Source organism: Amphiprion ocellaris, chromosome 14 (genome assembly GCF_022539595.1).
Source record: "Amphiprion ocellaris isolate individual 3 ecotype Okinawa chromosome 14, ASM2253959v1, whole genome shotgun sequence".
In the NCBI taxonomy this organism is placed as follows: Eukaryota; Metazoa; Chordata; class Actinopteri; family Pomacentridae; genus Amphiprion; species Amphiprion ocellaris.
The window spans coordinates 24,171,408-24,197,103 of NC_072779.1; the positions used below are offsets into that span (position 1 = coordinate 24,171,408).

The window sequence follows — 25,696 nt, forward strand, 5'->3', positions numbered from 1 at the left end:
CTTTTTTCCTAAGGTAGTTCTGGCAGAGCTTGGTGTTATGTTTTGGGTCATTATCTTGCTATAGGATGAACCCCTGTCCAATAGGAACATACCAGAGGGTATGTTCAGGGTTCCTCTCAGTCTGTACAAGTCACCGACCCTGGATCCAGCAAAACAGCTTCAGACCATCAGGCTTCCTCCTCCATGTTTGACAGTTGATGTCACGCACTGAGGAACCATCCTTTCTCCTACTCAACAGCGTACATAAATCCTGTGTGATGAACCAAAGATTTAAAATTTTGATTCATCAGTCCGTAATACCTTCTTCCAATCTTCAGTAGTCCATTAGCAGTGTTTCATGGCCCAGACAAGCCTCTTTTTCATATTCTGACGCCTTAGCAATGGCTTTCTTGCTGCGACTCCACCTGTCAAACCTGCAACTCCAAGTCTTCTCTTCACAGTTGAAACTGAGACTTGCTTACTACAACCACTATTAAGCTGTGCTTGAAGCTGTTGTTCTCTGAGCTGCCTATGACCAAGCTTTTGACTCTCAGAAACTTGTCTTCTGATTCTGTTGGGGCTTTGGGTCTTCCAGACGTCTTCCTGCCAGAGTTTCTGAGTGCCTTTTAATGATGAAGACAACTGGGATGCAGTTGTCGACGCAGTAAGTCTCGCCTGTGTTCTCAACCAGCTGGTGGACGGACAGAGTGGCGTTGTCGGGCTCCACCACTGTGTCTGACACCTTAGGAGAGGGCACCACACTGAAGGTGTTCATGATACGGTCAGGGTACTCCTCACAGATCTTTCTGATGAGCAGAGTTCCCATACCAGAGCCTTGACTTTCTTTGCAAAAAAAAAAAAAAAAAAATAGAATAGTAAGAAGAAGAGATATGACTCACCCTTGTTGTGAAGAATCATCTTTGGACTTGGACTTTTTCAGCTTCTTGGGGTTATTAGGTCCCATCTGTGAAACTGTCCAGCTGTCATCACCCCAGTTAGCATCATGATCAGAAGCACGGACAGCACCTCGTTTACCTGAAGACACATGTACAACACGTCAGACAAATGACAAAAGATACAGTGAAGTCCATAAATATTTGGCATTGACACAATTTCAGCATTTAGGCTCTGTACACCACAACAATGGATTTGAAATGAAACAGTAAAGGTGTGCTTTAAGTGCAGACTTTCAGCTTAAATTTGAGGGTATTTACATCTAAATCAGGTGAAAGGCGTAGGAATTACAACACATTTTATATGTGTCCTCCACCTTTCAAATGGACCAAAAGTAATTGGACAATTGGCTGCTCAGCTGTTCCATGGCCAGGAGTGTGTTATTCCCTAATTATTTCATTTACAAAGAATAGATAAAAAGTCTAGCATTCATTTCAAGTGTGGCACTTCTGTGGGTTTCAAACTTCAGGCTGTCATTGACTGCAAAGGATTTTCAACCGATTATTAAAAGTCACAATTTGATTTACTTAAATCTTAAAGGTTACTTAAAGGTTACTTTTCAGGTTCAAATATTTATGGACCTGACTGTAATTCATTAATATTCATCATCTACATAACATTCACAGCTTAGATTGTGTTGTCTACATGGATTAATCAGTTTGCTCTGGAATCAAAGTACCTCGGTCAATATTGGCTCTCAGCGATGCCAGCATGCCCTCGGAGACAAGAGTTTTATACAAGGCGCCTTTACAGCTCCGCTCTGATTTCCTGGAGCCACGGTTTTCTGCGCTGGACTCAGAGGTTGCATCACTCACCCTCTCCTTCCCCCTGTCCTCCTCTTTGAGTTTAACAGGTGAATGGCTGCAAGGGGAGAAATAGGATTCTGCCATGTGACCCTGGAGGTCTGTGCTTTCTATATTTGCTTCTTCTGCTTCTGTCTTGGGACAAACTGTAATCTCTTCCTTCTTCTCCACCTCAGAGGAGCTGTACTGCCCACACTGCCCACTGCTGTCATCCATCTCATCCTCTTTCTCTTTGATAAAGGTCTTGGCTTTGGGCCTACTTTTCTTTTTGGGTAAACCAGAGTTTCCATCACTAAGACTGCTCTGGATCTTCTTCTTGGGATCTTCCTCTGTGCCCATCCAGGCCCCTTTTGCCACGGCCTCAATTGTACTGAAGACACTGTCCACGTTTGATTCTGAATTGTTACAGTTCTTGATTATCTTCTTTGCTGAACAAGGCATCGGATCATCTTCATTTGATTTGGCCACATCTTTTTTCTTGCTCTTCTTTTTGACACATGTATTTTGGCTGCTGATTTGTGGGGGAATGACATCAGTGGAGGTAGAAGTGACAAAAGAGAGTGAAGGTAGGAGGGCTGATGCATGTGGGGAGGGAGGACAGTTGTTAGTGTCTGCTCTCTCCTCCTTGACCTCTGGCTTGATGGTAGTTTGCTGGATAGAGGCTGTAGAGGAGCTGTCCTCTGGCTGAGATACAACTGTGTCCATTTTTCCGGCCTCAGATGCTAAACACATCTAACCAAACACAACAAAAAAAACGATGTTAATCAAATAACGATAGAATTCTAACAATCTATGCACCAAATGATAACAAATAATGGCTTCATCTCATTCCATACATTACATTATACACGTTACTTTCTAATTTATACATTTTACTGCTGTGGATACAAATGGAAGAAGGGAATAACTGTACATTTAAGACTTTGCATCAATAAAAGTAAGAAAATATCACTGCTTGTTATTTTCTACTCAAGTCTTTTCTTGCAACAAGCACACACAAGCACTCATGCATGTGCACAAACACACACACACACAGTGGCTTTGTCATCATTGTCACAATTTTACAATCTTTTCATTTCTTTAGATCAGTAATGTTACTCTGTAACAATGTTGGTACAACCTGGTAAATTGAATGCTTTTGTAGATTAACATTTTCACTAGTTACTAAATAAAGTTGAAATATATTATCAAATATGCAATACAGCAAAAAAGAGTTCAATGTTTTACCTCAGCAAGCTGAAAGAGTGCAGATTGTCTGCATGGTTTTCCTTCAGGTGCCAGAGACAGCGATGACTGTGAAGACATAGTAATGCATTTTATCAACTGTTGTGTTATAAGATACTATTACTATTCAGCAACATTCACACACAACCGTTCAAAAGCTTCGGGTCACTTAGAAACGTCCTTATTTTTCAAAGAAAAGCAGTTTTTTTCAGTGAAGATGACATTAAATTAATTTGAAATGCAGTATAGACATTGTTAATGTGGCAAATGACTATTCTATCTGGAAATGGATGATTTTTAATGGAATATCTACATAGGGATACAGAGGCCCATTTCCAGCAACCATCACTCCTGTGTTCTAATGCTACATTGTGTTAGCTAATGGTGTTGAAAGGCTAACTGATGATCAGAAAACCCTTGTGCAATTATGTTAGCACATGGATAAAAGTGTGAGTCTCTTTGAGTTTTCATGGAAAACATGAAATTGTCTGAGTGACCCCAAATTTTTGAACGGTAGTGAGGTAATGTGGGTTGATCACAACATTGCAGAACTTTATACACTACTTTTGTCTGGTATACATAAACTGCCTGCAAGCGCATGTGTGAGCAGTAACTGTCATGACTCATGATGTCGACTACTGGCAAAGCAGGGTTGTACTGTAACATCAACCTGAGGTGTCTGTGACAGAACATTCAGAGGAAACAACCTCAACTGCGACAAAATGGAATGTGAGTGCTCCAATGCACTGTGTATCTGGTCACAGAAAGGCCATTACACACAGGTTTTTCAGTCACAACAACACAATCATCATAAATAATGACTAAGTAAAGTCCCACTGTTGACAGTACGGTGTCCTGTGGCATCCGGACTCATGACATTTACTGCTCCCACTGACATGCACGCTCTTTGCACATGCTCCATGCACTCACAGTGTGCACAGTCTTGGAAATTTTTAATCAACCGTCGCACTTTTAAGGAGAAATTTCACCATTTTCATTGCTATTGCAGGAACAACTAAACCTATAGCTTGTGCCTTGAGGTAAGCTTAACTTCATTTGGGTTGCTCTAGGCCACCTGGCTTCACTGAGCCTAATATTGGCCTTATATACTGCAGTCATAAAGTTGGTGACCAAATGGCTCTTGCGCCTATCCAGCTATGAGAATGTTCTTGTGAAACAAGTGGAGTTGGCATATCACAAGAGACATTTTCAGAAATATGTGTGAATACTTTTGGTTATATTGCCAGAAAATGAATTTCAACAGGGTAAAAAACAATTAGAAACACTATAATGACAAAACTACCACAGAAGCTGTAGTTTGTAGTAGCTGCGGCATACATGGCTTGACTATATAATAAGTATTCTTTGTTTTATTGTCTGATAATAAATATCATGACTATGTGGAACACATAAAGTTACAAATAGTATCAGACTGTGGAGAACTAAGGGAAGAAAATTAGTCCATGCCTGATAAAACTAAAAAAAATACAAAAATTATTTTTTAATATTTTATTTCTCCGCCAAAGAACACGGCGGAGTTACACTATCGTTCAAAAGTTTGGGGTCACCCAGGCAGTTTCATGTTTTCCATGAAAACTCACACTTTTATTCATGTGCTAACATAATTGCACAAGGGTTTTCTAATCATCAGTTAGCCTTTCAACACCATTAGCTAACACAATGTAGCATTTAGAACACAGGAGTGATGGTTGCTGGAAATGTTCCTCTGTACCCCTGTGGAGATATTCCATTAAAAATCAGCTAATTCCAGCTAGAATAGTCATTTACCACATTAACAACATCTAGACTGTATTTCTGATTCATTCAATGTTATCTTCACGGAAAAAAATGCTTTTCTTTCAAACATCAGAACATTTCTAAGTGACCCCAAACTTTTGAATATCAGTGTATGTGATGATCGGTGTTGGTATATCTGTAAGCAGTATTACTGAAAAACGGACTAACAGATTTTGATGACATTTTCAGGGAAAGTCAGAAATGACACAAGGATGAACTGATTACATTTTGGCAGTGATGCAGATTATAGTCTGGATCCACAGATTTGTTAAAGATTTCAGGATCATTGCAAGATAGCAGCATGGCATCACTGTAACTATGACAACAAGTGAACACTACATCAGCTGCCTGCTGATGATCATATGATTGTGATCCTACTACAAATCCACCGCTGCAGACCACAAATTTTTAAAAGATTTCATCCACCAGAAATCCTACCATGACTGAGCAGACTTGGCAGAGTACTGCACTCTCTCAGTGCTTTTCTTGTTTAGTAATGTGATTGGACATCGGTCGTTGTTGGCAGGTTATGATTGTTTGAAGTTACTCTGCTTCAGATAAAACAGATAATCTGTGCAACATAGGTTACCATGGTGATCTACCGGCGTTAAAAGTTAGCAAGCTTTGTGAAAGTACAATACTAAGTTATGTTTAAATGTTGCTGTATAGCCCCCTTGTGTTAGTGTTTTCTCATCTTTTGAAAGCATGTTAGTAAAATAACACTGATAGTGACTCAACAAACTTCATGACAAATAATCTGCTAGCTAATCTTCATCCTCAGGACTGTGTGGGTGTGATTTGATCAGATTTGACAGTGGTCTAGTGACGTAAGGAAACAACCCATCAACTTCAGTTCATTTCAGCTGTGAAACCTTATTTTTTACAGACACGGACACAACATTACCAGAATTCTACAAGACAATCCAGGAGCTTGGTGCTATACTTTTAATAATTCTGGCACCATTTGTAAGAAGTTTGGAAATGATAATAGCCTAAATTTTATGGTACAGCCCCCTAGTGTTAGTGTTTTCTCATCTTTTGAAAGCATGTTAATAAAATAACCCTAATAGTGGCTCCAAAAATTTCATGGCAAATTACCAGTTAGATTATGTGATGCCTTGTCAGTAATACTGACATTATGGCCAAAGGAGGGGACAGAAATGGTTACACTGATATTGTCCTGCTGGAAGAACACACAATATATGGTCTTTGCATATAAACAACTCAGCTATAAGAATAGGTACATCTGTAATTCAAGTCCTACCTCTGCCATTGGAGAAAGAGCAGACTTGACCCTGCTTTCAGTAGTGCCAGGCACTCTGTTTGGTATTGTTCCAGACAACATCTGCAGATTAAAATGGCAGGAGCAAAACAAGTCAGTTGTGTGGTAAGTCATTAAACAAAACATCTTAATTAGGGGGATCAAAATAACCTATATTCATCAAAGGAATCAACAGCACTTATGTAGAATGGCTCACTTCGGGTGAACACAAAAGGTTAACTTTAGTTAATTTACTAGTGCACTCAAGGTGGAGTCTGAGATTCTAGAAAAACAGTGTTGATATTCAGCTGGGTACCATATTTAGATAGTTAGCATGTGACATATTTAACTGTCCCTCTTGCTCCCATTGCCCCCCTTTTCCCCCATCTACCCTCCACATCCCTTTTGCCTTTTACACGAAATCGAATGTGCACGAGTCATGAGTATAGGTTTAATATTGATGGTCTAGTTGGTAAAGGTCGATATCCTCCTGGACAACTTGATCTATAGTAATGCATATAGTAATATTTACTCCACCAAGGAATGCAGTACAGTTATGTGATGATCGCTGTTGGTATGTCTGTCTGTCTGTCTGTCGGTCTGTCTGTCTGTTAGCAACGTTACTCAAAAACGGATTGACAGATTTGGATGAAATTTTTTGGGAAGGTCAGAAATGACACAAGAATCAAGTGATTAGATTTTGGCAGGAATGCAGATTATAGTGTGGATCCACAGATGTGTTAAAGATTTCTGGATCATTGCAAGATAGCGGCATGGCGTCACTGTAACTATGACAACAAGTGAACACTACGTCAACTGCCTGGTGACGATCACATGATTTCGATCCTACTATAAATCCACCGCTGTAGATTTATTGTGACTTATCTGTCGGAAATGATACAATGAACAGATGATTAAATTGCGGGCGTGTTTCCGAGTCCCATCAATTCCCGCTGCCCGCTACATATTTAGGTGACGCGATTTTGTATCCGTACATAAGGTACACACGCGTAACACACGCCTGTGCTCAGCACATTACATGGCCATTTTGTTTGTGAGTACATCCATAATAAATGGCCACATTTCTAAAAAAAATGCTGCATTTCTGACAATGCCATATGGGGGAATGAACAACCTTGACGGAGTACTGTGCTCTCTGAGTGCTTTTCTTGTTGTTGATTGATTTGTAGTAATGATCTGAATCTTCAATGTAAGTGATTCTAAAAATTATTCAAAAGTTTAATCAAAGCACATAAGTCACACACTTCAGAGAGACATACAACCTCAAGTATTTGACAAAAAATATGCTGAGAAAGTGGAATAAAGAGACATGGTCTCAGAACACACCTCTTCCTTGTCCTCTGGAAAGGAGTTCCCTTCACTGCGTGTGTCAGGTAAACTAGGTTTAGTGCTTGAAGGGATCTAGAGAAGTAAACAATAATAAACACTTGAAATTCAAAAACATAACATAATGTACAAAGCACAAACATTTGTTTCTGCTCCAAATAAACAAACAAAAAAAAAAAATCAGGGATTACTCTTTCAGGCCACCTTCTGCGGGTCTTTGCAGCTCACATGGATGCATCCATCAGTAGTTTCTAACAATTACTTACCTCTCTGTTTGTGAGGGCATGTTCCCCAGCTAACAGCAACATGCTTAGGCCTCCCATTTTTGTAGGATCTGACAATGAATGACATAAGTTACAGAAACAATTCAACATTGTATCATATTATGCTGAACTAAGGATCTTTACTATACACACCTGCCATGGCAAAGTTTAACTGTGGCATGCTGTCAGTTTTGGGCACTTTTTTGGCAGTGGAGTCCTTGGATGAGTTGCAAGAGAAGGACCAAACTTTTTTGCGAGGATTGCTGACTGACTGGCAGGAAGGGCTTTTAACTGGTTTGCTGGTGGTGGGACACCACTTGTAGCCCGGATTTGCCTTCATAAAGGCATCCTTGTACTGGAAGAACATACAAAATTGAGTTGGTTACAAGTAAATCCTTTAAGCCCCTTCTTAAAACCATCAAATCAAAATATGTCTCTGTAACATTAAGTACTGATAAGTAATTAGCAGAAATCAAACTTAAAGTTGAGAAGTTCTTTCATTGGTATTACTGATCAAGAATTCAATTGTAAAAAACTTAGCTAATCTTCATCATCAGGACTGTATATGTGTGATTTGATCAGATTTGACAGAGGCCTAGTGACGTAAGCCAACAACCCACCAACTGTCATTTCACTTCGGCTGTGGAACACCTCCCTATTTTACTACTGCCTATACAACTGATACATTACCAAAGCTCTACAAGATAATCCAGGACTTGGTGCTTTACTTTACTTTTTGTAATTTCAGTCACATTTGTAAGGGAAAGTTAGAAATTACAGTAAGGAGGCAGAAGTGCAACAGTCTCACCTCCTTGGCCATGTCAGTGTATTTCTGCTTCTCTTTGGGCTCCAGCACTGCCCACCAGTCAGCCAGGATCTTGGTGGCCCCACGGTTGTCCAAGCGAGGGTGTTCCTGCCGGACCAGAGAACGGTGACGTTTGCAAAAGAGGAGGAAAGCATTCATAGGTCGGCGTGCCCGCTGTTCACTGGGGTCCTCCTCCAGTTCCTCTGTTGTGCTTCCACACTGCACCTGTGATTCCCGGTCCTGATTGCACATCACTGGCTGCTGATCAAAAAATTATAAATTGTTTAATGCAATGATGTACAATGTTTTCTGTCCCATTTATGTGATAAACCAACAGAGTGGTTGATCATTTTTTGACCATGATTAAATGACTGTCAATCACCTTCTCCAGTTCCTCTTCATCTTCTTCTTCTTCCTCCTCGGAGAAATCCAAAGCCTTTTTGGAGAGAAGTGGGTGCCATTGCAGGCATTTGCGTTTGGGTCGTTTGCCAGTGACCTCCCCTGCAACAGGTGGCTCCTTGCCTCTTCCTCCACCCTTCATGGTACTACCGCACCTAAGACAAGAACAAGGGATTGGGCACACTCTAAAACCACGTCTGTACAAAACCTGCACAGTGAAAGCATCAGGTATCATTAATTGCATGCTGTGTTTACTAGTCACATGCATGACCAGGCCAGAACACTGAATGACTTCAGGGTGGTTTGCAAGAAGGCATTAAAGTTGATAAAAATATTTATAATCTTATTTTGAATGAAACTGAACTTTCACTGTGACTGTTCAAGACTTAATTTTTTTGAACCTTTTACAATTCTCCGCATGGATTGTACCAGACTGTGTCTGTATGTACTTTCTCTGTATTTTTAAGATTTTTTTCAGGACTGGGTAGTTTACCTTTGTTATAGTTAATGAATACTAAACTGAGGTTTTATGAACAAGCAGTATAAGACAGGTGGTCGCACCAGTAGTAAAGTGTGCATGACTACAAGCAATGTGTTGTTCCTTATATGGCCTCAGTGTTGCTATAGCTGTGTTTCCACCTGAAGTGCATGGGACTAAAGTGAGAACTGCTTTTGCATGCAAGTTTTTCATGCGACTGCGCAGTACATGGTTGTCAGCCCACCTATCGTAGGCTTTCTTCGGTAACTCCACGATGATGTGCCAAAGCACAATGAACAAGAAATAAACTATATATACAGCAACAAATTATTAAAAATTACTGAGACAAATTGGTATGAGTACTCGACCAATCAGAAATGTTCAGTGTTGCAAGCCCCACCCCCAAAGCTCCTGTTCTTTTGAAAAGTACTACGTTTGAGCAAAGGCTTTGGGAGTAATATAATTTCCATGGAACTTAATTTAGACACTGGTCCATGCGGTGAAAATATACTGTGTTCTCCCAAAGGTTCCTAGTCTCTGAGGAAAGTTCCTGAGGAGGATCAAGTCCCTTACACGTGCATTAGGCGCCTGCTGTTTCAATAGCGTGTCGCCATGGCAGAACAGGAGCAAGAGATAAGGAGGAGAAAGGAAAAGCTTGAGCTAGAAACTGAGCTAGCATTATTCACTGCTAAATTAGTAGTTTAGAATTCTTTAGGAGGACGAGGTTCGTTTCATGTGTCAGATGGCATGAACTCTTATTCTGACAAGGAAAGGAGGAAATTGGCACCATTTCATTCTCTTAACCCAAAGGCAAAGGAATATGAGCCCACTGCATGGAAACCAAAATAGCAAAGAGATTGGTAACTGTGACAGAGCAGACAGCCAGCAATGAATATTAAACCAAAACTAACTGAAAGGCAGTCTGCTATTCTATTAAAGCAATATGTTGGTGCATATGATCAAAAGATCAGGAAATATCACAAGGTTTACAACCTGCTGCAATGACTGCTTGGGCAAATTCAAATGAAAAGTAAGACATAAATCTGTAAAAAAAAATGTTCAAATTTCCAATGGCAACGTCGTTACTGTCACATTTAACAGAACACAAGTAACTGCAGCCCTTGTTCTGCAACATCATTTTCGTATCTCTGCCGGCATGCGACATTCCCGTATTTTAAAGAGATCCATTACAATGTAAAGTCGTCATTAGAGCATTTGAACAAAGAGTGAAGAACAAAGCTAGCAAAGCTGATTGCTTATGCTATTTGGAAAAGTTCACAAAAGAGCAGCCACAGGAATTAGTTCATATCTGCCAGCATATGACTCCACAACACAGCTTCAAATTGTGGCAAAGGGTCTTCTTTAAGAACATTTTGGAAATGTTCTTAATGCTACTGCATAAAGAGGTAAGGCTTTAGCATGGCCCACAATAAGAGCAGAAGGTCTCAAAGCCCTATAAGCTTATGTTTTCTACTTGCACAGATGTTCGAATGCAATGGAAAAGTTTCATTACATGCAGGAGCTGGACATGCCAACCAATATGAAAATTATTGGTTGAAAATTTCTTTTCAAGCGAAGGGAACAGTGGAGGGCGATGGTTCATGAAATCACAGAATCCACAAATAACAGGACTCATTTCATTAACATGGCTGCAGCCCTGGAGAAGTATGTAAAAAGCTATTCTGACTACATTTTTGGAATACTGAAGATGTATCACAATCACATTCTCACAAGTTTACATCACATTCAAGAGCAGAATGAAAGAAAGTAGTTTTACTACCATGGTAACATCAGTGTTAATAAACCTGAGACTTACAGTTTAAAGAAAGTGGAGTATTTGTCGTGTCATTGTCGCTTCCATGATCACCTGTTACAAAAATGCCAACAGCTTATGTACAAAAAGCACAGAGAGAAGATTTGCTTTGAAATGGAAAAAGGAATTAGTTGTGGATGCTTATGGGTTGGACACAGTAGTCAGGACTACAATAAACACTTGATCTGCATGGTTTGTGAGCAGCAACATCTAACTGTGCTTCACACCAAGAAGGCAAATGGAAAGTCAGAGCTAACAAATGAGCTACCAGGGGCAGAACCTCCAACTATCCCTCAGATACGTGGATGCACAGGGGAAAGAAAAGATTGCTGTATTTTTTGCATCAATACTGAAGCATTTTTAGATCCTGGCAGTTCATCTACATTCTGTTCTGAGCATCTCATGCAGAAGATAAATGTCACAGGAAAAAGAAAGCTGTGAGATCGGAAAAAATTCCAGGTTCCGGTATACTCCCTGTTTGGGTTGGAGGTGTCTGGTTTTAAGGAAAATGACGTCCATTCTGAAAATGTCATTCCAAAGATACCATTGCTACGGCAACAGATTTGTATGGGTGGCCATGTTTGTGAGAGGTTCACAATGCCAGCTTAGAGTCTGATGTTGATTTATTGACAGGAACCAATGCTCCAGAAATACTGGAATCATGTGAAATTGTCAGCAGCAATGGAGAGGGCCTACACGCTATTGTGTCGGAGTGGGTCATCAATGGTCCTTGAGACCATTTTGAGACTCTGATATGGTGAACAGAATTTTTTGTATCTAGCTTGGAGCTCATGCTAAACAATCAGATGAGTAACAATCTCAGCGGTTTCTGTAAAAGAGGTGAGGTTGTTTTGGAGAAATGGATTAGCAATAGTCGAGTGGTACTGCAGACTATCGCTGAAGAGCAGTGGGCCAAGAATGTAAAGAAGTTGAATCTGGATAAAGATAGCCTTCCCACTGAGAGACCTTTGGGTCTCATTTGGAGTGTTGAGTTAGACTCCTTACTCCTTGGTTCGACATGGAAGTGAAAAAGTTGTCCTTAACTAGCTCTGTGCACGATCCACTGGGAATTGTGGCACCAGTCTTCTTGTCTGCTAAATTGATGCAGCAAGAGCTCTGCAGGACAAGTTGAAGGTGGGATGATGTCATGCCACTGGACATTTTGAACCAGTGGAAAGGTTGGTTGAGAGAGATTGAGTTGCTGGCATCACTAACGGAGGACAGATGCATAAAGTCAAAGGATTTTGGGAAGCTCATACAAAGCCAAGTATAGCTGATTCTAGTAAAGATGGATATGGAACAGTGACTTACATCAGGTTGAAGAGCTGTAAAAACAATATTCTTGACACTTTCCTGTTCGGTAAGGCCAGAGTGGCATCACTGAAGTCATAGTGAGCTCACAGCTGTATATTAGCTGTCAAGAGTAGATGCCAGGGTAGATGTGATGCTAAAGCCAGAGCTTCTATTTCAGGTTGATAACTTTGTGTTTTGGACAGACAGAAGTTCAATTTTGAAGTACATGAGTAATGAAAACACACATCTCCAAACATCAGTGGTAAATACGATCTCGGCCATGAGACAGGTTTCAAGCCCTTCCCAATGGAGGTATGTTAGATGTGAAGACAACCTAGTTGACACTACATCCAAATGTCATTAGTGACATCACCTTGGATTGTGAGGATCTAGAGTTTAGAAAGGACATCTGAGTGATTTTGCTGTTAATAGTTCACTTTCTGTCAATGATTATCTTATGCCATACTTCTCAAAATGGAAAGGTGTCAGCTGCCTAGTTTCTTAAACTGAAAGCAATCTTGCTGGATCACAGTCTTAGAAGGAATGATTGGAAGACCACTGGTGATGCACAAATTAAACAAAGGGAAGGAAAACAAGCCACAATTACAACTGGGAGTAACATCTCGACTCCAAAAGACTTGTTCGCTATTGCCAGAAGCAAAAGTTTCAGAAGGAAATGTCTGCTCTGTTATCCAAAAAGACTCCTTACTACTGGAGTAGTAAGGAGTCAAAATTGTACTGACAGGCTAGATCAAATTTGGGAAGAAAAACTCCTAAGAGTTGGAAGAAAATCAAGCAATGGAGCAATGCCTTTGGATGTCCATCTATCCATCCATTATCTATACACCGCTTAATCCTCATTAGGGTCACGGAGGAGCTGGAGTCTATCCCAGCTGACTAAGGGTGAAGTCAGGGGACACTCTGGACAGGTCACCAGTCTATCGCAGGGCTACATATAGAGACAAACAATCACACTTACATTCACACCTGCGGACAATTTAGAATCACCAATTAACTTTAGCATGCTTTTGGATTTTAGGAGGAAGCCGGAGAACCTGGAGAAAACCCACAGGGAGAACATGCAAACTCCATGCAGAAAGACCCCAGACGCAGACTGGGACACGAACCGGGGATCTTCTAGCTTCTAGCAAGGCAACATTGCTAACCACCGAGCCACTGGGCAGCCCTATTTTGCTAAAATTTTTGATTTACTTTCATTAATTTGTGCTTAAATTAAGATAAAATTCATTTAAATGATGTAATCTCATATTACATGGGATGTATTTTAGTATGGAAGGGTATATTCTAGGCTAGGCTATTTCAGCCCCCGGGGTATAAAATGCGCTAAGCTAAAGAATACTTTGGCCGGGGGTTTAATCTGGCCTGTTACACACAGACCAAGTCAATTTTAGTTTAAGCACAAATCAAAGACAATACAAAGAGATATTATACTGAAATCTGTTATACAGAAACAATTGAAAGCAACATCAGCCAATGTGGATGTTCTTTCATAATGTTTTGTTTAACTTTTTCTCGGTTTTCAATTCAGTTTTTCCTTTTATTTGAACTTTTTTAATTGTAATTAGCTCAAGGAGATTCTAGTTCTGTTCTTTCATAATGATCTGCTTGGTGAGCATACCTCTTTGTTAAAAAAAAAAAAAAAACTAAATAATTTAACAATTAAGAGTTTAACACGCTTAATCTACAGGTATAAACTAAGCATACCCCAGGGTATACTTTGGCCTGGAGTGGTATAAACTAGCCTAGGCCAGAGTGTACTCCAGGGTGAAGCTCATCGAGAGAATGCCAAGAGTGTGCAAAGAAGTAATCAAAGCAAAGGGTGGCTATTTTGAAGCATATAAAATATAAAACATGTTTTGACTTATTTCACACTTTTTTGCTTACTCACCATAGCGTTAAGGAACACTATGACCTCAACAAGCATGTCACAACTCCTCCCAGCAAATTTGTAACCCCTTACAGTAATTGCATTACTTTTAAGTTGAAAGTAAGGTAACTGTTCTTATGCAAAAATAAAAACTGTTTGCATTTACTATATTAAAAACACAGACTCCACAGTATGAACTCAATACAAGTCAGTACATCTTTCATTAGACAGATTTAAATCTTCTTATGTCTACATACACTACTACTACTTTTTTTTCTTTAATGTGTGGGACAACAGATGGAAATTTCCCTTGTGCTAAATCTGGCATATTTACTGCAACCCTGTGCAAACTATTATGAGATTACATGTTTACTAATATGCAGTGTCCCGTCCAAATAAATAAAATAACAACAGTGGTACTATGACTCAATCAATATACCTCCTGATTACTGTTGCAAATGTGTTTCTGATTTTTAATCTGTCTTTGATCATCCTGTATCCTTATTCATCTTGGTGAAGCTTCGCAACCAGATTTTTCCAATCCTCTGGCAAAATCTGTTCCGTTTGGAACCATTAGACTGATAGACACAGCTCACAGGTCCTAAACTGAGAAAGTTCAGCTGTTCACTGATCATTGTATTAACATGTTCATGCCATTAGGCTAATTGGAAATCTGAGGTGTAGTTTTGTACCAGTGATGTACTGTTGCATTACGTTGCTATTTTGCGGCTTGTATTTTCAGTATAGTCTTTTCAAAGTATTTGTTTCTGATTGTTCATCAGAGCACTCTATTTGTCAATTTAGAAACAATGAAGACAGTGAGAGGTGATAGTTGTTTGACATTTAAGTAACATTACACAAATTCTGTTGTGTACGGTATTTCCTTGATTCTGTCATGTTATTACATTTCAGAGGCAGTGTATACATTAAGATTAGGAGAATTGAAAACTTTCAGAAATTATTACAGGAAACTATAGAACAACTGGATCTGCTGTATGGGCAGATTATCTCACGACTGTCTTGGACTGGACAACAGCTTATCCTATTGTTAGACTTGTTTTAACCCTTAGATGCATGAGTGATTGGACCCTACACTCTTCCATAAGTGGGTCAAAAATGACTCGTATAAGAATCGATGTGTTTTTTTGTCATTTTGGTCAAGAATAATCATTTATATTATTGTTTGTATTATATTTCAGTCAACACAAGAATGATTTCATGTTTGAAATATGTTTGTTTTTCACTTTATAACACATTTTGATCATTTTGATAACTGAAAAAGAAGAATATCACACAGAACAGCAAAAGAAGAATGTCAACATCCATTTTGTTGACATTTTTCCACTCTTTTCCTCCAGCTGTTGCTGCTCTCCGCCCCTCCAAGTTTGCGGACTTCATCACCTCTTGTATGATATTATCAGTGATAAGAGCTTGGGGTAATTATGCAAATATTACAATTTTTTTAAAAGTATAAAACATAACTTAAACATTTAAATGAATGACATCAAAAACACATTTTTTGAGGAATACCTAGAATATGAAATAACTTTTCACAAAGATATTGCAAGAAAACAACCTCACCGGGTCATTTTGAACCCACTTATGCATCTAAGCAGTGGCTGTTCTACACAGGGGCCTACAGGGGCTGGTGCCATTTCCAAATAAAACTAATGTGACTCTACACTTTACGGATGATACAGAGCAACACACCCCAACTGCAGCTCAGCTTTACTCGCGGTGCTGTCTGCCTTGTAGACAGATGATCTGCCTGCTTTTGCTGGAATTCAGGCTTGCTACATATTTTGGAGAAAGGAGGAGCTAGTTTTCTTGTTGCAAGAGACATGCACAAGTTAAGCAAAGGGACATTACATCCTTTTTTTGCCCCAAATAAAGAAGTGAAAGCAGTGAGGTCATGTCAAGGTGTTGAGAGAGATGATGCATTAAATAAATATATAACTGTACTTGTAAACTATGTTTACTGTGCATCTTTCCATCGATATTAGCAAGTCCAGGAATGATGTACGACTCCTGAGTATAGAATCCAGACAGGTCAAGGCCTTTGTTCTTAACGTATCTGAGGGCCAATTTGCCAGACAGCACTACTGCCGGATCCTGTTGCTGTGGTGATAGTGCATTCTGAATGGCAGGAAACCAAACCACTTTTGTTACATGTGATTGATTTCAAATGTTACTTATGTTACACATTTCAACATTTGGCCCTGATAACATCATTGTATCAGTTAATGCATTTTTTGTAGGAAAAAAAAAACATTTGTTTGATTTTAATTAGGCAAAATTGAAGTTTTTAGTGCTTAAATATCATTGCTGTCATTTTTTAATGGCTTCTTCTTCTTAGGTGTCTTGTGTAATCGCGCTGACGACCATGCCTTTCCACTTTTCTCTGTCATACGTTGCATGTAGTTCAGTGTTGGCATTTGATGTATTTGTCCAATCTTTGATGTTGTCAATGCTTGTCATTCTCTGGTGTCCTTTAGCTTTCTTCCCTTCTATTTTGAATGTTATTGCAAGATTCTCTACACTATTTCTCCTCATCACATGTCCTAGGAATTTAATTTTTCTTGATTTGATGGTTGCCAGCATTGTTCTTTTCGCATTTGCTCTTGTAAGCACCTCTTCATTGGTTACTCTTTCTACCCACGATATCTTTAGCATTCTTCATGGGAACTACACTTCCGTTGCCTGGAGTCTTTCCTGCATATTGTTTGATATTGTCCACGTTTCGCATCCATATAGCAAGATTGACCAGGTGTAGCATCTGAGAATTCTTAGTTTTGTCGGCATACAAAACTAAGGTAAAAACCATTTTAATGTACCCCTGTGATTAAACACTGCCCTGCCCCCCCCCACCCCACCCCCCCACCCCAGGAAAATCTGTCTAGAACAGCCACTGCATCTAAGGTTTAAGGCACCATCATAAAGCTGCTGAAATGTTACCAAGTCAACAAAAGTTGCTCAATGCCACTTTTCACCTTGATGCACCGCATTCAACTGTAGTTCTCTTGCTCTTTTATTATTAGTACATTTTAATACTTTACAAGCACACAAACAGCTGAATTACTTAACAGTAACAATGTAACATTTATTGCACTTTATTTCTAGGCATGTCTGCACTTTTTTTTCCTTTCTGGATGTCTAGTAAACATGACACAAATGAAATTAGCAGTCAATCAATGAATAATTCAGTGACCGTGTTCCTCAGCCACAGCAGACGGCGGCGTTTCTATGTATGAAGTGGAAAACAAGGATACTTACTCAAGAAAAACTATGGAAATGCTGTATGAGTGATGGAGATGAATCTGCCACAGCCTTTGTCATGCAATGACGATGACCTATAAAATACAAGACACTGCTCTCAGTCAGGCGTTACAACTGGCATCTCTGCAACAATTTTGCGACAACATGAGCTCGGCTGCGGTGAAATATGTGTGCAAAAAGCTTGAGCCCCGAGAGCAGAGCATTAGTGAGTTTACATGGCACATCAGCTTCAGACCACGGTGGGACATTTTGTCTGATCCGATAACTGATCACTTCAGTCGTGCAGTCGATCCGCCCTTGTGACCAAACCCCAAAACATGTAGGCCAAAAATTTTTTTTTAAAAAACACCCTGCGACCACTGGATGCATTTCATACAACATTCAACAGCCCCAAACGAAGCAGGCACAGTAGCAGCGAGCGTTTGGTTGCGCAGAGGTTTAGCTCTCAGGTAAAACTGCTGATGCCTGATCGGACCGTGTGTCGGGAGCGAAGTCTTGAGCTTCGGTACAGAAGCACTAAATGAACGTGGTGTGCGAATAAACGAGCCACCTAACGTCTTCCTACCTCTAAGCACACATTTTCATCTCCGTGCAAAATGTCGATGTGAGCCCTGACAAGACAGACGAGCCGAATGAGAGTCCATCTTGCTTCGGTTTGGACGAGAAAAGCCCAAGTGCAGTACAGTAGTGGGGATATTTCACTCCTGTCAAACTCTCCGATGACAACGTCGCCGAAATGTCTCACACTCCGAGGAGGGGGGGAGAAAACGTTCACAGAGGTTAATTAAAGTGAGGATTTTGCTGCCGGGGCACATGCATCTGTGGGTGATGTTTTGCAGAGCAGTAGCTCCATTTCCTAGCAGTGTTACTGGGAATAAAAGTAGCTAGTTAGCCTGCTAGCTCCACTGCCTGCTAACTGGACGTGTCACAGTTTTCACAGGGAACGCTTTCCGAAACACACGAGCTTCTCCGACGCAACCTTCTGCTGACAAAAAAAAAAGTCACTGAGTGAACAGATGGAAATAGAGGTTTGTGCTGCTGTGACTGTTGGTTTAAACACAACGCAGGTCTGTGGCTGTGTACTTGATGCGGATAGGAAGGGGGGGGGGAGTCACACCAGCTCTCTGAGAAACAGTTGCTTTGCCATTTATTTTAGACGGCGATTTCAAACAGGAGGGAAGAAATATTCACGCAGCTCAGTAACAGCGGCGAGAACACGCCGCCGATCGGCCTGACTGTCGATGAAATGTCGGTGAGAAACAAACACGTTCAGAGGGAAAAGCCAGCAGGCGGACATCATGTCCAAAGCAGCGATATTAACAATTTTTCAGTGACTGACTGAGAGGCTGACAAAATAGCGACCGGGTTTTAACGACAAACCGATACGAGCACAAGTTCTCTGTCATGAAGGCTTCCTTAATGTCCGAACATACCTCTAATGTCCTGTTCAAGTACCGGGGGGGCCCTCTCATCATTGGTGCTGTCCACCTTTTTAACTTATTGACACATCATAACAGTTCAGCACTGACTGTACTCACAGCGGCTGCGTCAAGCGGCGACAAACAGGACGCACGAAAACAGGAAGTGTTGACAAATTTCTTAAATGCACACTTCTTGGAAACTCGGCCACCAACGATTTTGGAGATTTTTGTCGAGACACCTCCAGTGATGGTTGCTATACATTTATTAGACCATACAGTAAATCATGTGTGGCATCAAAACATCTTCTAAACACGTCAACTCAAATGTATTTAATGCAGTGTTTATAATAATACCCCCACAACTAATATTCTTTTGAAGTAAACCTGCGTCATTCCAGAATTGGAGGACACTTGGGCTTAAAAAATTCTGAAAAATAAACCTTCTCTTTTACAGTTTTCTGCTCCATATTTATCAATAATAGGTAATAAACCATCAAAGGCTTGATTGGCTCAGCTTACACATCAATGGTACCATTTTTATTAGATGCTTAATTATCCCACCAAGGAACACAGTGGAGTTATGTGATGATCAGCGTATGTTTGTCTGTCTGTTCTCAACATTACTCAAAAATGGACTAATGGATTTAGATGACATTTTCAGGGAAGGTCAGACATGACACAAGGACCAAGTGATCAGATTGTAGATTGTAGATTTTGGCAGTGTTCAGCAGGGGGGTGTTACAAGAGAAAAGTGGCATTTTAGGGGGAACCTCAGACTTATTTGGTATTTTAAAAAATATTTTCAAACATTCTTTTCTTTTTTGTTCTTAGGACAAGTACATTTACACAACAACTCTATGTTTTAGTATTTTGCACAAGGATTATTTGAAATTTGACGTGTATAATGTAAAATGTCCTCCAATTCTGTAATGACCCACCTGTTGTTGTAATTATTAACTAGAAAAGTATTCAGAGAGGGCAGTACTCTGCCAAGGCTGCTCAGTCATTTCATTTCCGATGGCTGAAATCATTTCTGACCTTTCCTGAAAATTTCATCAAAATCCATTGACCCGTTTTTGAGTAATGTGGCTAACAGACAGACAAACCAACGCTGATAGTCACACAACTCCGCCAAGGCTCTGCCTCCTTAACAGACTAATTAACAGTTTACTTATTTAGCATCCTTTAACAAGACAACTCAGCAACATAGAAGGTAAAAGAAAACTTGATCAACAAAGCAAAACAAAAATTGAGATAAAACATGGCAACACAGATTAAGACTTTATAGATATGAGCAAAGTACGTAGCATTTATGATAACAAATGAAGTGGCAATATTATAACCACAGACAGTCCAAAATATCACTTATAATGTTTAGAACTAATGGGCCAAATGTCTTCCTCAAAGTCCTACATATTACAGCAGTTTTTCATTATTATTAAACTAATAAATAACTCTACATGACTCGTATTAACAGTAATGAAAATTTTATATATGCATATTCTATATATATGTTTATATGTTTGTGTGTGTGTATATATATATATATATATATATATATATATATATATATATATATATATATACTTATATATACTCAGAAGATGCTGTTGTTAGATTTTTACATCACCTTACCTCAAATCCAGTCCTTCTGATTTCCAAAGATCAATGAAATGATTGTAATACTTTCTAAGGATTAATGAGGCCTAATATGAAGATCTAGAATGAAAACGGTCGAGAGGGAAAGGTGCTGGAGCGTCATCCTACCCGAAGTCAAACTATTGCATACGCCAGGTCAAAACTTTTATTTCCTACTCCCAACCGGAACAGGTGTGTGTTATTGTGTGCGGCTTTACAGTGGTACACAAACGCAGCACTCGACCAGATGATGAATGTTTCTATCGGCGAAGGCGACACAACAAACGACTTGAACACACAAAAATAACATCGCAGTGCGTTAATTCTGGTAAAAATACAGACTTGTTCAGTCACACAATGCCATAGAAATCACTTTCGATTTCCTCGAGGTGGGAGAAGATTCTCATCTCAGCTATATCCCTCCCCTCCCCCGGTTTGCAAAGTGCCAGGGCTGGCCTGTACTCGCCAACACCATCCCTCACTCAACTTTATCTTTCCGCGGCGTCCGACTGACAGGGGTTGTCTAAAAGGTGCATCACAATCCCCCGATAACGACTTACCGCTGTTACAACCTATTTCAGCCCAGTGACTACTTTCCACCAGCTTCCTGGGTGTTTGCGAGCGCCACAACTGATCGGAATCGCAGGTGAAGTGTTTACCGGCAGTTTAACGGTACGTACCTGTCAGCAGCAGCGACGGACACGGCTGCTTAAACAGCTTTAGCCGAGAAATTATCAACAGTTTTGCAGCACACTGTACACATTGAAAATATCCACCTCTGTCATGCAATGCTGTATGTGAGTGGACACTCCTCCTGATGGACGGGCTGACTTCACCAATGAGAGCAGTCGTTATATTGTAGCGTCTGGAGAGCTGTGTAAAGTCCTCAGATGTAACGTTCAGGACACGTGTTGGAGAATAAGGCGTTAAGAACACAAAACATCCATATGAAGCAAACTTAGTCTGTGTCCGGACTATTAGGCAGTGGAACTATACAGGCCCTGCGGTATTTTGTCCTCTAATTTTAATCACACACATGCATTGTTGAGAGGGTGTTAAATAATAAATGCATATAGATGGAGAGATTTATAAGATGAGACAAGATGTATAAGAAGATATGAGCTGAGAACCCACTGTTTCAAGATCCCAACAAGAGCTCTGGATTCATACTGGTGTTTTTTGTTTTTTGTTTTTGTATTATTCAAATTAGCTGAATAAATTGTGTGTCAGACGGTGCTATTGATGTTTATTTTGTTTGGCATACTATACTATCAGGTTATATTTTAGGATTCACAACACTGGAAGTGAAATCTGTATTTATCAATTTAATAAAATACACAGTTATAAGTTGTACACCCCTTGTACCCAAAGCTGAGTGTCCGTGTAAGCCAGCTGGTTGACACTACCTCGAGTGTTTTTCAGTTGCAGGTTGCCTAGAGTTTCTCTGATAAACACAGAAAGAAAGAAGAAATATATAATATATACACTACCAGTCAAAAGTGTGGACACACCTTCTCATTCAATGTTTTTTTTCTTTATTTTACTGCTTTCTAAAGTGTAGATACATACGGGAGACATCAAAACAACAAAGCAAGATATATGGAATTATGTAGCAAACAATTGTGAATTAACTCTAAATATGTTTTATATTTTAGAGTCTTCAAAGTAGCCACCCTTTGCTTTGATGACAGCTTTGCACACTCTTGGCCTTCTCTCAGTGAGCTTCATGAGGTAGTCACCTGACATGGTTTTCACTTCACAGATGTGCCTTTCTCAAGGTTCATTTGTAGAATTTCTTGCCTTCTTAATGGGGTTGGAACCATCAGTTGTGTTGTGCAGAAGTCAGGTTGATACACAGTTGACAGCCCTATTTTACAACTGTTAGAATCCATATTATGGCAAGAACCAATCAGCTAAGTAAAGAGAAACGACAGTCCATCATTACTTTAAGAACTGAAGGTCAGTCAGTCTGGAAAATTGCAAAAACTTTGAATGTATCCCCAAGTGCAGCCGCAAAAACCATCAAGTGCTACGACCAAACTGGCTCACATGAGAACTTCCCCAGGAAAGGAAGACCAAGAATCACCTCTGCTGCTGAGGATCAGTTCATCTGAGTCACCAGCCTCAGAAATGGAAAGTTAACAGCACCTCAAATTAGAGCCCAGATAAATGCTACACAGAGTTCTAGTAGCAGACACATCTCTACATCAACTGTTCAGAGGAGACTGAACCAATCAGGCCTTTATGGTCAAATAGCTGCAAAGAAACCACTACTAAGCAAAAGCAACAAGCAGAATAGATTTGTTTGGACCAAGAAACACAAGGAATGGACATGAGACCAGTGGAAATCTGTGCTTTGGTCTGATGAGTCCAAATTTGAGATATTTGGTTCCACCCGCTGTGTCTTTGTGCGACACAGAAAAGGTGAATGGATAGTTTCTACATGCATGGTTCCCACTGTGAAGCATGGAGGAGGAGGTGTGATGGTGTGGGGATGCTTTGCTGGTGACACTGTTGGGGATTTATTCAAAATTGAAGGTACACTGAACCAGCATGTCTACCACAGCATCCTGTAACAACATGCCATCCCATTCGGTTTGCATTTAGTTGGACCATCATTTATTTTTCAACAGGACAATGACCCCAACACTAGGCTGTGTAAGGGCTATTTAACCAAGAAGGAGAGTGATGGAGTGCTGCGTCACATGACCTGGCCTCCACAGTCACCTGAGCTAAACCCAATCCAGATGGTTTGGGATGAGATGGACCACGGAGTGGAGGCAAAAGGACCAACAAGTGCTCAGCATCTCTGGGAACTCCTTCAAGACTGTTGGAAAACCATTTCAGGTGACTACCTCATGAAGCTCATGGAGAGAAGGCCAAGAGTGTGCAAAGCAGTAATCAAAGCAAAGGAGGGCTATTTTGAAGAATCTAAAATATAAAACATGTTTTGACTTATTTCACACTTTTTTGTTTACTACATTATTCCGTCTTAATTCATAGTTTTGATGCCTTCAGTGAGAATCTACAATGTAAACAGACATGGCACTGACTCACTACTTTGGGTGCAAGGGGTGTAAAACTAATAATTGTGTAATTTAAACATAACATCAACAGCAGTGTCTGACACGCAGTTTATTCAACTAATTAGAATTTTTTCAAAAGCACCAGTTATGAATCCGGAGGTCTTGTTAGGATCTTGAAACAGTGGGTTCTCAGCCCAGCCCAGAAATCTTTAGCTTTTAGCCTGAAAACAAATTATTTCAGAGTAAAATGAATATAAAACATACATCTTATAGGCTATTAATATTCATTTTAATTATTAATGATGCATTTTAATTATTAGTAATTTGGGCAACTGACTATTCAAAGAGATGCAAGGCCAGGTGAGGGGGAAAATTCACCCATAAAGTCCTATAACACAATATCCCAAAAATAGAACTGATAACAGTCAACCAATGTCCATGTTTGGTCCAATGTCAGCTGATCCTACAGGAGACAACTCTTCCCCCAACTCCTCTATGCCTGTACCTTGTAGCTTTCATCCTTTTTCTTTTTCAGAAAGATTTTAGTTTTCATGTTCTACAAGTTTGCTTTAGTGAATTAACTATCACCAAGTACCAGCTATCATCAAATAACTGTTTCCTCTCTCATGCTCACACAATATGTGTGAGAGCCGAGTCGATTGAGGCTAATCATTTCCTAGTATGAAATACTGAAAACCCAAAACATAGGCTACTTATGTTCTTGATTAGTGATATCATCTTATTTTGGAAAGCTTTAGTGCAAGATTGGAAGGACAGATTAAGAGATGAGTAAACTTATCTGTTGTTATATTCATAGTTTGGAGATCTTTATTTATTTTTGGGGTTATTCATAAAAAATTTGGGGCCCTTGGATGCTCATGCCTAACAAGGCCACTGTGTAAAGCTCACCAGGTGAAACAACGACAAACGAATGTTTCATGAGGATATGTTTTAAGAAGTGATTTAGAGCAGGAAGGCAATTCTCATGGAGTCTGAGAGCTTCTTGTTGCTGCAAGGAGACCGTCAGACTGGTGCTTAATATGGATTAAAGTCAGTGGTAAGTTTATTTAAAGAAATACAGTTGTTCATGATTGGAGCCAAAGATAAGAGTCTGTTCATGCTAACGCAACCTGATGGCTGCAGCTGTTAGCATGGTGGCGGTATTTTCATCAAAGAAAAAGTCTGAAAGTCTGACATGTCACAGTGGGAAAAGCACAGGTGTAAATAGCATTAATGATGGCTGGCTGATTTCATTTAGCTGCTTCAGCACTGTCAGGACCTGCTGGGTCAGGTAAATAGAACTGAGCTGTCTAAGGGTATTAAACACCTGTGCTCTGTTTAAAATAAATTGTAACAGTGTTTTCTGTGAAACACAGTAATCTAATCTCTTTGAGTTTCCACATTAGTTCAATTCACTCAGTATTCATTTATGGCACAGTAACATTGAGAACCTTACTGATGAAATTGCAGAAATTCACCAACAGATGGCAAACAATGCATATGAATGTCTAAAATAAGACATGAACTGCCAATGGTGAAGTGAGAGAGATACATGAAGTGGCTTTAGTGGTATTTTGGAAAAGAGGAAAGAGGTAAACGTGTAACAATATATAATCCAGTATCTCTCTGACCTTTTAGAGACACTTGGATATATCCTCTTGCTGGTTTAAAGCACTTATCCCTCAGAAGTCCTGGTTTATCCTTGGTGCTGTGACTTCAAAATGTTTAAGAAAGAGTGCAGGGGATAAAAAGCAACACATGTATTGTCAGTAACATGCTGGTACTGCAGTTCAGTTATAAACAGTAAGAAAATGAAATACACCATTAAGACTGATATGTTTTATTGGCATGTATAGCATAGGCATGTTAGGCATAATGCCTGCCTTCTTACAATGTTTATTTTAGAGCTCATTATGCTTGTTGAAACCTAAACTTTTGAGTTGAATTTGTTAAATGTGAGTGTGCTTGTCTGTCTTGCCGTGTGGCCCTGTGATGGACTGATGGCCTGTCCAGGGTGTACTCTGCCTTTGC

At 39.8% G+C, this 25,696-nt stretch overlaps 1 protein-coding gene across 7 annotated transcripts in view; it reads right to left on the reverse strand.

Moving 5' to 3' along the window:
• LOC111572725 (BBX high mobility group box domain containing) overlaps positions 1 to 21,443 on the reverse strand; it is a 31,301-nt gene extending 9,858 nt beyond the window's left edge. For 2 of the 7 annotated variants that reach the window (XM_035951099.2, XM_023276514.3), the window contains exons 1-11: positions 19,014 to 19,146; positions 17,578 to 17,654; positions 8,816 to 8,987; positions 8,437 to 8,694; positions 7,782 to 7,983; positions 7,632 to 7,699; positions 7,366 to 7,440; positions 6,022 to 6,102; positions 2,964 to 3,029; positions 1,613 to 2,468; positions 879 to 1,014 (exon numbers count right to left, since the gene is read on the reverse strand). In XM_035951099.2, the coding sequence (XP_035806992.2) occupies positions 879 to 1,014; positions 1,613 to 2,468; positions 2,964 to 3,029; positions 6,022 to 6,102; positions 7,366 to 7,440; positions 7,632 to 7,699; positions 7,782 to 7,983; positions 8,437 to 8,694; positions 8,816 to 8,974 (1,901 nt within the window). In that variant the 5' untranslated portion in view covers positions 8,975 to 8,987; positions 17,578 to 17,654; positions 19,014 to 19,146. Of the gene's footprint in view, positions 1 to 878; positions 1,015 to 1,612; positions 2,469 to 2,963; positions 3,030 to 6,021; positions 6,103 to 7,365; positions 7,441 to 7,631; positions 7,700 to 7,781; positions 7,984 to 8,436; positions 8,695 to 8,815; positions 8,988 to 17,577; positions 17,655 to 18,145; positions 18,609 to 19,013; positions 19,147 to 21,319 lie in introns of those variants that run through there. The other 5 variants (XM_023276515.3, XM_023276517.3, XM_035951095.2 and 2 more) reach the window with 5 other exon arrangements.
• Positions 21,444 to 25,696: the final 4,253 nt, after the last annotated feature.